The sequence below is a fragment of the Leptopilina boulardi genome, unplaced genomic scaffold, assembly GCF_019393585.1.
Source record: "Leptopilina boulardi isolate dan_hultmark-lab unplaced genomic scaffold, ZJU_Lbou_2.1 LbouV2_318, whole genome shotgun sequence".
In the NCBI taxonomy this organism is placed as follows: Eukaryota; Metazoa; Arthropoda; class Insecta; order Hymenoptera; family Figitidae; genus Leptopilina; species Leptopilina boulardi.
The window spans coordinates 525,784-538,314 of record NW_026137883.1 but is presented as its reverse complement, the minus strand read 5'-3'; the positions used below and the strand labels follow the sequence as shown (position 1 = coordinate 538,314).

Here is a 12,531-nt window from a genome sequence, read left to right as displayed (position 1 = left end):
CGTAACATAACCCAGGGTGTCTAACAAAGATTGAGAGAAAAATTCCCTGACTTTTCTCTGACTCCTCTCTGACATTTGTTGATTTTTCCCTGACTTTTTAATAACCTTATTTTTGCTTTTTTTTGGACAAAAATATGATTAATGACATATTTAACAATAAATTAATTTCTAATGGTAGTAACAAATGGTAATAAAAACCATTCAAGTTTTTTTAGATTTAAAAATTTTTAAATTCACAAAAAATTTAAATTTTTGTAAAAATTTACAGAAATTTCCCTGACTTTGAATGAAATTTTCTGAAATTCCCTGACATTTCCCTGACTTCCCTAACCATTAGACACCCTTAGGTTATTAACCTCAAATTAAAAAATGGTTTTTAGCGTGAGATGGGTCAGAATTTCTCAAACGGATCACTTAAAATTTAGAAATTTTTTTTTAGTCTCATTTTTTTTTCTCAACGGTTTCTTACACAAAATTGTGTGGGGAATTCAAAAAAAAATTAATTTTCTGTAGAATGTCAAGAACACTATTTTTTAATAACATTTTATAAATAAATAATATAAAAATCTATTAAATATGAAACTTTTTCAAAATAAAAATTATATTTAGAAACTACAATTTAAGACGAGAAAAAACGCTTTTTTTTAATTGGTGAACAGGAACTCGAGAAAAAATTTTTTTAAAATAAGACTGCAAAAAATTTAAATTGTTTATAACTTTAACAAAAAATTTTTTTTGACCTAAAAATTTCAGGGACTTATTTTTACCATGTAAGGAGTCAAAAGAAATGATTTTTGATTAAAAAAAAAATTTCTGAATTTTAGGTGATCCGTTTGAGAAATTCTGACCCAGATATTTTTAAAAAATAAAATATACCTGTCATTTCAAAACAGTTAATTAAAAAATATCTTTATTAGAATGTCAGGTTTCTCAAATATTTTCTAGAATGTCATGTTTCTCAACACTCACCTGAATTGTCGTGTTTCTTCCCTAAATTGACGTTAAACATTTACATATATTTAGCAAAATTTTTCATAAAAAACCATTTTTTTTATTGGATTTTTATATAAAATTCATGCCACATTTTACTCTACTAAATATTTATTTGGCAGAATTTTTAATGTCTAATTTTTGATAAATAAGTAAAATTTTTATTTTACTCAATTTTACTATTGAATTATTTTTAGCTTCTCATAATTATTTTTTATTAGTTTTAAATTTAATATGTATCACAATTTCTCAAACGGATCAACAAAAATTATCAAAAAGTATAATTCATTTTTAATGTTAAATTTTTTGACTTGACAACGTCTTACTCCGAGGTCTAGGCAGCCAGTCAGAAAAATTGGCGTTCATATCGCCGGCCAGAACTCGAAAACTATAAGTCATATTTTCAAGATTTTTGTGTTATTCGATTACTTTCGATCTAATCTCGATGCCAAACTTATTTTTGTCAAATTTGGAAATGAAATTTTTTATAATTTTCTATGTTACCGACCGGTTAAAGATTTAACATATGTTAGTATACAGCGCCACTGCTGACAGTATCCACTATATACCTATATATGTATAATAGTCAAAATAAACATGGCTGCCGAAGCTGTCACTTTGTTTTGTTTTCGTATCGTTGCCTGTGTACATAGTATATAGTCACAGTATTGCCAATTGCTGAAATTTTCCACCAGAATAATATCAAAACATAACCTCAATCATGGATGTATTCTGTTCAAGAATTGTTATAATTAACTGGTCCACCACAATTCTTAAACAGAGTAAATCTATAATTGAGGTTATGTCTTCATATTATTCTGGTGCAAAATTTCAGCAATTTTGAGCCGAATTTTTATTTGCTCGAATTAGTATTTTGCATAATTTTCATCAAACTGATTTTTCATACTACAGAATTTTTACTTAACCGACAAATCATTTAACAGAATTTCTAATTGAGAGAATTTTCATTTGTCCGAATTTGCAAATGGCTGAACAAACAATCAACAGAAAGATTTCGTCGCGATTTTTAAAATCAACTAATCAAAAATTATCCATAAAATTGTGAATCGTGCCGAAATCTTTCTGTCGATTGTTTGTTCGGCCACTTGCAAATTCGGACAAATGAAAATTCTATCAATTAGAAATTCTATTAAATGATTTTTCGGTTAAGTAAAAATTCTGTATATGAAAAATCGGTTATATGGAAATTATATCAAATAATAATTCGAACAAATGAAAATTCATCTGAAAGAAAATTCTATGCAATGAAATTTTACCCAATGAAAATTATTTAAAATGCCTATTATGTTAAATGAATATTCGAGCAAATAAAAATTCGAACAAATAAAAATTTTGTGAAGTGAATTTTCGGTTATATAAAAATTCTTTAATATAGAAAATCGGTGTGATGAAAATTATGCAAAATACTAATTCGAACAAATAAAAATTCGGCTCAAAACTAATTATGACAAATGAAATTCGATAAAATGTAAATTCTGACTAATGATTTTTAGAAGATAATCATGCGCCCCTTTTTTTCAGTGTGTTTATGTACAATATAAATACTAAATAATAATCTTATAAAATATATTTTAATTAATTAAAAAAGACGTTGTCACGATCCAAATTCCCTGTCCATGTAATAAATACAGACCACCGCTTTAATTTTTTTTATTTCTATTGTAATCAAATATATTTTTGAAAATAGATATCAGAAAAAAAATTTTTGTTTTTAAAGTTTTAAATAATTAAAATTTTTAGCTGTCTGAAAAAAAAATTTCGAGATCCACTTGAAAAATTTGAAAAAACAATAATAGCCTTTTCTTGTCTTAGAACTGTGTTTGTCATTATTTTTTTTAAACAAAAATTATTATTAAATACCACATTCCAAGACGAGAATAACTTATTTTTAAATTTTTCAAATCGATCTCGAGACATTTTTTTTTATTTAAGACAGCTAAAAATTTCAATTGTTTATAACTTTAAAAACAAAATTGCTTTCGTTCTATTTTCAGAAATTTATTTTGATCACAGTAGGAGTCAAAAAATATTTAACATTAAAAATTCAATTTGTTAATTTTAGACTATCAGTTTTAAAAATTTTGATCTATATTATAAAAAATGAAAATTCGGCTAAATTAAATTTCAGATAATTGGAAATTCGATAAAAAGAATTGAAAATTTTGTTAAAAATTCCGTTAATTAGAAATTTATGTGATATTTTAAAAATTAATTTAATAAAAATGTATACATAATTTACAGAAAAATTGACCAATTCACTTACCTCGGCCCCTTTGATTATTCAAGTCACGAACAATATCGAACAGTTTTTCCGGATGTGAAGGAAATGTTTCAATATTGACTTCCTCTCCAAGAGCCTGAATTCCATTGATGTCAAGGACCTTTCCACAAGGATTCATTACACACTTTAAAGGAAGTTTGTCCTAAAAAAAAAGAATGTTAAAATTGTCAATACCGTAAACTATAGGTAAATTCTAGTACGAAAAATCGAAATTTTTTTTTGTTCTGTGCGCTTTAGATGAATAAATTTTTACATCAGTTCAACACAAAATTTTTTATAAATTTTTTAGATTTGATTGTAATTTGGTATATTCTATCTTTTGGTGGTAATAAATTGTAATGATCTAACTTTTATTGCCAAAGGATTTGCTCGCCGGATGGAGTCCGGGTACCTATTTTGACTAGTTACTTCAAATCTCGGTAGATGGCGTGAAGCGCCATCTATGTTTCGATTAATTTCGGAACTATTTCTTACTATGATGTATAGAGGAGAGGCGTAGTCATTGACGAGTCTTTATTTAAACCTTCGAAAGAGAATATATTGTTTAAATAAAAGAATAATAAAATATACAAAAATGAATTATTACAAATATAAGAACGAAAGAATTTATACAATGCAAATAAAATACTAATCTCTAGAAAACATAACGATGAAAGAACTATAGCTATTCTAGAGGAGCGTTCGCTGAGCTCCAATCGCGCTCGTCATTAATCCAGAATAAAACGGATTTAAACATATTTACACGTTCGCGAAGATGTTGATCAGGACGACGCATATTACTTTCGCGTGAGGTACTTTCTAGAATTTACCCCCTAGACGGCGGTACGGACGGATACTAGGGTCGTGCACGCTAGGTCGATTATTATTCGTAATCCGGAAGAAGCTACACTGAGAGAAGTTTAACGCAACATCTGCATTTTTTGAGGGACAGATATTGTACCTCAATCATGTGCAGACGCAGTACTAAAATCGAACAGCAGCAGCGCCAATTGAGTACAGATTCTGACTTAACTTGTTGGACAAACGATTTAGTACAGTATCTGTCCACCAAAAAGCGCAGCTGCGATACAATTTAGAACCGATGTTGCTCGAAAGGTTAGGTACACTATCTGAACGTGTGTTTAGTACGAAATCTGTGTTTAACTTCTCTCAGTGTAGATATTGGATTCGGTTCCAATATTCATGCCCGACGCGCAGCTAGTGCAAAGTAATATTCACCAGGTGTCTCCTCCACCCGAGAAGCGCCTCGAGATGGGGAATCGACCTAGTGCATCATCTTTGTCAAGAGAGGAGCGACTCTACTCGACAAGGACGGTCCTGGTAGAAGTGATTGAGTAACCTGGTTCAACAGTCTTCCACGGAAGCGTCCATAGAAAGTCCGGTTCACCACGAGGAAGGAAGGCGAAGGGTGTTACAGTTCCGCAGGAGCGTCTACAGGAACAAGTACAGCTCCTTCTAGGAAGTAAGGAAGGCTCCGGTGTAAATATTTAGGTTGATGCTTTAGCATCTTTACCCTTGATATCGAATATTGAAGGAAATTTGGATCCTTGAAGATAGTCTATTTAGAAATTATTGTAGACCCTCATCAAGTATTTCTACTATGCGATGGCGCCTCCGTCGAGGACGACAGTCTTTAGGGTTATATTTGAGTATGTTTTGAAGAATCTGGTTTTCATGATTTTCAACTTGATTAAACAGTTTTAGGGCCAAATCACGACCATATTTGCGTATGGTGGGAATTTTTAAATCTTTATGAAGTTAAGCATTGGTAACAAACCAAGGAGCGTTTGTTATTAATCTTAGTAGCCTGTTATGAATGACTTGAATTTATCAATGTGAGTATCAGCCGCAGAACCCCAGGTGCCGATGCAATAGATTATTGCTGGTCGAATTATGAATAGAAATAAAAGTCTCTTCGATTCTAGGTTGAGTTTAGGATTTTTAATGAGTGGTCCTAACGAGTTTATGGCTATAAAGCCTATTTTCTTGATCTCATCAGTGTGCTTGCACCAAGTTAATTTACGGTCAATATGGATTCCCAAATATTTGGCAGAATTGGACCAAGAGATGCTTTTGTCAATTTCTTTGATCATTCCGGGTGGTTTTGAATTTCTTTTGGTGTGAAAAACAGCCTGAGTTTTATCTTTATTGATGGTTATTTTCCATTTATCCATCCAGCTAATCACTTCATTAAGAGAATCTTGCAGTCTCCTTATAGTTAACTTTGGGCAACGACATTGTCCAATCATGGCAGTGTCATCTGCAAATAGTGCTTTTTGTGAGTAGCCGTTTTTTGGTATATCATAAGTATACAAGTTGTATAATATTGGTTCAAGGACTGACGCTTGAGAAACTCCTGATTGTAAGGGTTTATTTGAAGACAAGATGTCTTCAATTTTCACGTTGAAATTTCTGTCTTTAAGAAAAGAGCGGATGATTTTTATTACATTTACAGAAATTCCTGCTGTGACGAGCTTATGGAGAGGTGTTCAGAGAGACTCACCTCTACTGAGCACCAGTTAACCAGGAGTGAGTCAGAGAAGCACCTCTAGACGAGTCGGAAAAAGACTGAGGAAATGGTGCGAGACGAAAGGTATATCACTAGCAGCTAGGTGACAGCGAGTGGTGGGGGAAGAAAGTGCCACTATACTACGATACTCTATCGTTACAAAATAAAATGTACAAATATATTTCAAAAATTTTCCACCATATTAAATTTTGAATTTTTTTTTGGTACTTTTTTTAAAAAAAATGCTATATCTTTGGTTGTACCTGATGGATTTTAGTTTTCAAACTTTTAAATTGTTCGTACCGAAGTTTTTTTTTTGATTAAAAAAAAATAAAATTGATTTTTGTTGAAATTTACTGTTTTTATTGTTAATTAATTTTTTTTAATTTTCTTTAAAAGACAAAAAAACAACAGGTAAGTAAAAATAAAACATTTAAATACCTTATGGATTGGAGTAGAAGAGTCCTCTTCTTCTTCAGTTCCTATAAAAAAAATTTATTTCTGTTAATTTCAATTTTCTCATTTTATATTATATTTGATTTAATATGGTTTTCAATAATACTTGCCATTGCCTTCATGAATCCATTTTACTGATCGTTTTTTTCGATTAACATACATTGATTGTCCCTTGCTTTTCATATTCTTCACATCGCTCAATGAATTTGAAATTCTTCGGGCTAATTCTACTTGATCTTCTACCGTTGGATGGGTAGGAGCGTAGAAGTAAGAAGAGGCGAACATTTTTTCTTTAAAAAAAGAAAGTAATTAAATAAATAAACAAATTAATAATACATGGACTAACAATTATTTTTCATTAAAAATCTTAACTTTCATTCCACACAAAAAGTACCGTCGTTGTTCCAGTTTCCGTCTATTTTTACAAATATCTTGTATAATAATTTTAATTATTTTTCAATAATATTTTATTCCTTTTTTGTCATGCAATAGACTTATTAGTTTAAGTAAAAAAAATAAAAAGAAATAATTTTTTTTTATAAATGTTTTTTTCAAAATTAAACTGTATGGAAACTGGGGGACAACCATGGTATAATAAGAGAAAATTTTACAAATAAATTGAAAAATTTGTTAAATACATCACATTATAAAAATTTATCAACTCTCTCTAAATTTGAATTAGTAAAATTTTATTAATTCTTGATGTTAAGTAAACCAATAGTATTTTAGTATTTTTTCCATATATAAACAATAAAATGATCCTTTTAATTTTAATATATTAATGACTTTTTTAATCTAAACGAATGCACCTGACAAAAAAAAATCAACAAAGCAGAATGAAATTAATTGACACTGTACGGCGTTTAGAATTACTGACAGTGAACACTAGGAGCGCTATCTTCGCGTCACGTGAATATTTCACTGATTGAATTAATAAAAACCATAAAAAGTCTTATTAATTTTAAATATAATTTTTTTTCAATAATCATTCTACTGATTCATTATAGAAAAAGTTGATAAATTTACATATGAGTCAGAATGTCTCAAACGGATTACCTAAAATTAATAAATTTAATGTTCAATGTTAAATGTTTTTTTAACCCTACTGTGATCAAAATAAATTTCTGAAAATATATATATTTTTTTTTGTTGATAAAGTTATAAACAATTAAAATTTTTAGTTGTCTTAAAAAAATATTTTTTCTCGAGATCCTGTTATACAAATTTAAAAACAAAAAATATATTTTTCTCGTTTTGAAATCTGGTATCTATTTAAAAATAATTTTTGTTTTCAAAAAATTTGTATTTTAAATAATTTTTTAAATTGTTTATTTATATGTTAATAAAAAAAAGTATTCTTCGTGTCTCTCCGCTAGGACCAACAATCTCGCCCTCGTCTAATCGCTGAGCGGTCATATATAGGTTACTATATGTGTATATATATATATGTAATTAAAATTAATCATTAAAAACCACCATTTCTAACTAAAGTTAATCTTACCCAAAAATTTGTGCATGCAAAAAAAAAATTATTGTTTTTTTTTTAATTACAATTATAAAGAAAACTTTTTCTAATTAATATTATATATATATAAATTCCTTAAAATGGAGTACTTGAATTTTTCCAGGAATGATATAAAAATAAGCTTCACCTTCTGAAACAAAAATTCGACAACCATTTTCCTTGACGCTAAATAGTATTTCGTGAAATGAAAAATAATTTCACGAATTTAAAAAAGAATGCAAAAAGAAAAAAAAATTACAAATGATATATAATGGAGAATAAAATTAATGTCAATTGTCAATATAAATTATATATGGCAACTTACTATTTTTAACGTGCGTCTTTTCAATTCCATCTGTAGCCGGAGTCAACAATTTTTGTAAATTTATTGGAGTTCTCTCTCCGCTCTCCTATAGAATAATTAAAAAGAAAATAGATTTTTAATTAAAATTCAAACAATTTAAAAATTTAATTTATTTATAAAGAAATTCTCTAATTTTTCTTAAACATTTGAGTCAAAAAGTGAAAAATTTATTAAATCTTTTGAAGATTATTTGAAAACTTTCTTCTATTTTCTATGACAGTTTCATAAAGTGTTTTTAACTGAATGTTAATTATTTTCTTCTTGACAATATTTAATATTTAAAGTTATATAAAATAATTTTAAAAAATTAAAAAACAAAAAATTTGTTTATAATTTTTAAAATAAAATTCGTAATTCTGGAAAAATTTAAACTTTTCTCATAATTTCTATTATTTTTAATTGATGATTTTTTAAAATTTTTTTTTTCTAATAAGAAGAAAATTAATAGAAAATAAAAAAAAAAAACTTACCATATCGAAATGAAGTATTTTAGAAGTAAGTTTTTCAAGAAAATTTCGTTTCGCTGGATCGTGCCTGTCAGATGGTTTAAATCCCCTTGTACGAATTACAACATTGTCTGCAGAAACACTTCTTTGTAGAAAACTGTTACTTTCCTGTGACTTGTAATTCAAACGTTTATAATCTGCATCTTTATTCACAGTCGATGTATAATTGTAAGATGAATTGCTCAAAATATTTCGTCTTGTATTATTGGGACTGTGAAACACAAAAGAAAAAATATATATATTTAACATATTTACTACATGAGAACAAACATTCATACATATATATATATATAGATATATGTATGTATGGATTATCTATCAGGCTCTCTAAAATTAGTTTCTCCACTGGGTCAAATAGACATTCTATTCATATATTCACAAAATAAACAATTTATAAAATGAAAATCTCCTGTCAAAATTAAATGTATATCTATCAAATTTTTTATATAAGGCAAAAATTTCTACTCACCCGAATTTCATATTATATTAAAAAGTAGGGTAAGTGCACCAATTACGGCGTGTTCATAAAAATAGCTATTATTACTATATTATATTTAATATAACTGTTGCAAAATGATTAAAAAAAATTATTTTAATCTTTTTTTTATATATTTACTAATAAGGATGCACATTTAAACAATTATTAATTCAATTATTTGAGATTAAATTTTTTCTCTCGCCGTAATTGAAACATTTTTAAGATTTCCATTGGCTTCAATTACGGCGAGCAAAAGTATCTTTAAAATACACGTAATTTTGGTCACCGTAATTGATATATAAACGCGCCGTAATAGAAAATTACGGTATTAGTTTTAATTTCTCATATTTGTTTAAGTAATCGATTTTTATAAAGTTTAAATTTTTGTTTTAATATCTTAAATTGATTTTTATATTTTATACAATAGAAATGTTGAATTTTCTATTTCAAAGATGTTTTCATTCGAATCGCACCGTAATTAGTGCATTTACCATATAATATATTTTTAATTAAATCGAATTTTCATAAATGGGAAAAATAATTTTTTAAACAAATTTTTATTTAAAGTAAACTTTATATTTTTTCAATCTAGGATGAAAATGTATTAAATTATAAATTCCTCCCTCGATGCGGGTGGTACTATTATTATTTTTAATTTATCATTATTTTTGAGCTTTACTAATGTTAAAAAAAAAATTTTAATATTTTAAAAATATGTATATAATAAAATAATAAGGCCTAATACGGTTATTTGGTTTTAACAAAAACAAAATTAAGTCAAAATTTGTGAAGTGTGGCAACATTTTTTTTAAGATTTACATTTTTTTTTAAATACACGTTTTTCAGTTCCGAACGATAAATAAAAAATACAATTTAACAGTTTTGCAAAATATGAAAATTTATACTATAGTTATTGTTATAAATATTTTATTGCATGAATTTCTAAAAAATTGTTTTTCTACTGAAAACAGAACAAAAAATAAATATACATACGATAACATTTTGAATTTTTGGAAAAATTTTGGATTTTAAAAATTTTTATGTTTATTATGTATACATATTGCCTTAATTATAACTGTTACGACATTCCCCAACACGGGGCATTTATTGTAAAAGCTTATTCTTTTTAAGGAGAGGAACCGGTGAAATTTCAACCTAATAAAATTAATGTTGTTTAGGGGTGTGGTTACTTGACTATTATCAAATAAATATTTATTTGTATCAAATGATTATTATTTGAATCAATTAAATGGTATTTGTTTCAAATACAGAAACTATTGGTTCAAATACAGTTTATTTTATTATTTATTCAAATAAAAATTACTTGGTTCTAGTAAATAATTATTTGATAATAGTCAAATAACTGATTATTTTAATTAAATAATTTTTTTTCAGCGTATAGTCTATTAAAGTGGTGTTTAAAATAATAAAAAAATTTAGTTAAGGGTATGTGGGCGAAGAACGTTTTTTTGTGGTTTGAATCTTTTTCTGAAATAAAAAATGATTTCGGGTTAAAATTTTGAAAAAAAAGGATTTAGTTTGGTACAAGAAATCACGCTATTCTTCTCATTTACTATAACTTAACGCAAAAATAATAAAAACAAAGCAATAAATAGTAAAATAATGTATATTTAATCGTAGTTCATTCAGTGGCCACTTGCTCGAATTTACGCTGTTTACAGGAGAACTGACACTGTCTGTGATCTCTAATAGATTTTCTACTATCGGGCCAAAAGTAATAGGCTCCTCTCTTTGAAAGCTTATAACTCAGGTAGAAAAAATCGCCTTACATTGCGACAACATGAAATCAATAGGTACACAATGCCTACGTTACTATACGAAATTGCGAAAATCTGAAAAATTTTTTGCGTAAGTTATCGATTTTAGAAGACAAAAAATACATGGTTTTTTGCATCATTTTTACAACTGTCTACTTTAAAAGCCCATAGTATAGAAAATAAAAATCTTATCTACATGTGAAATTTTTTCTATAATATTTGAACCCTTCTGAAATAGAATATTAAAAAAAATTTCGATTATTTCTTTAACTTTTCGAGATTATTTAAAACAAAGTTGAAAAGAACACAGAAATTCTATTAAATAACAATTCAGACAAAAGGTATAGTCAAACAATTCAGTCAAAAATAATGAATTCTATTAAATAAAAATGTATTTTTCAAGAAAATTTATGGTTAATATGCTTAGAAATTACTACTTTTTTTAAATTTTGTACTCCAAATAATACCTTGAAAAATACTTCTTAACACATTGTGTGAACCCTAAATCTTTTTAAAAAATGTTTTGATATTTTTGGTCCCATGAAAAATAATTTTCAACTTTGAGCGTCGACGCCAATTTCATGGAGGTTTATTCTAGCGAATAAAATTTTGTATTGAGTCCAAGAACACAAAGGCTTGATTTGAATCTAATAAAATTAAATATTTGTCATATTAATATCTTGTTTTTCATTAAGACCTTAACGGCTTATTTTTAAACCATTATTTGTGATTGATATTAGTTATCAACTACTTTCTAATCAAAATTAAAAATTAGACTATGCTCGGAGTAAGACTTTTTTTTCCTGTGATACTCTTTATTTTATATTATTCAAATAATTTCTTCAAATATTATAAAATATATATATTTATTTGTATTTCTTTAAATTACCGTAATTGAATGAAATTATTGGTTAAAATAGAGTTTATTTGATTCAAAATTTATTTTTTCAGTGTAAGAAAAATAATTGTAGAACTTCATTAATTATGTATTTTTTTTATTAAAAAGTTTCAATATTAAATTTAAATTTCATAATTCCGTTAACAAATGCATTGCAGTAGGGTCAGCCGGGGTAAATCCGAACAGGGGGTAAATATGAACGCTAATTATTTCAGCTTAATTAAAATTTTTAAAAATAAGTTCGATATGAGAATTTTTACCTCAGATCCTCTTCAAGAGATTCTAAGTATTATCCTATATTTCGTTTGTTAATTAGCAACAGCATAAACAAAGATAACGAGTATTGCGAAAAAGATTGAAAATCAAAGATGACACTCTTTCAGTATTTTGTCTCGTATTTGAAGAAAAAGAAGCTAAAAATTCATTTTATTATTTATAATTGTTTGTTATGAATACTAGAACAGAAACTATTTTTGATTTTTGCCTTCTGTAAAATTTTATTAATAATATCAGACCGTTCGTATTTACCCAGGAAAATTAGAAAACCGGGGTAAATCCGAACGGTATTTTCAATAATTTTTTTTTACATCAGAGCCACACAAAATTGTTTTTATTTGATTACACTATTATTTTAACATTATAAAAGTACATAGAAAAAAGTTTTTCTTTCTATACGTATCCTCGTTAGTAATTAATAAGCAGAAACTTAATCTCTGTTCTCTCGAAGGAGTGTTTCAATTTTTTTG

At 26.9% G+C, this 12,531-nt stretch overlaps 1 protein-coding gene across 5 annotated transcripts in view; it reads right to left on the bottom strand.

Moving 5' to 3' along the window:
- Positions 1-12,531, bottom strand: part of LOC127284116 (putative uncharacterized protein DDB_G0282133) — a 62,506-nt gene that overhangs the window by 44,502 nt on the left and 5,473 nt on the right. For 4 of the 5 annotated variants that reach the window (XM_051309417.1, XM_051309414.1, XM_051309416.1 and 1 more), the window contains exons 2-6: positions 8,596-8,842; positions 8,089-8,171; positions 6,368-6,552; positions 6,243-6,283; positions 3,275-3,434 (exon numbers count right to left, since the gene is read on the bottom strand). In XM_051309417.1, the coding sequence (XP_051165374.1) occupies positions 3,275-3,434; positions 6,243-6,283; positions 6,368-6,552; positions 8,089-8,171; positions 8,596-8,598 (472 nt within the window). In that variant the 5' untranslated portion in view covers positions 8,599-8,842. Of the gene's footprint in view, positions 1-3,274; positions 3,435-6,242; positions 6,284-6,367; positions 6,553-8,086; positions 8,172-8,595; positions 8,843-12,531 lie in introns of all 5 variants that reach the window. The other variant, XM_051309413.1, reaches the window with a different exon arrangement.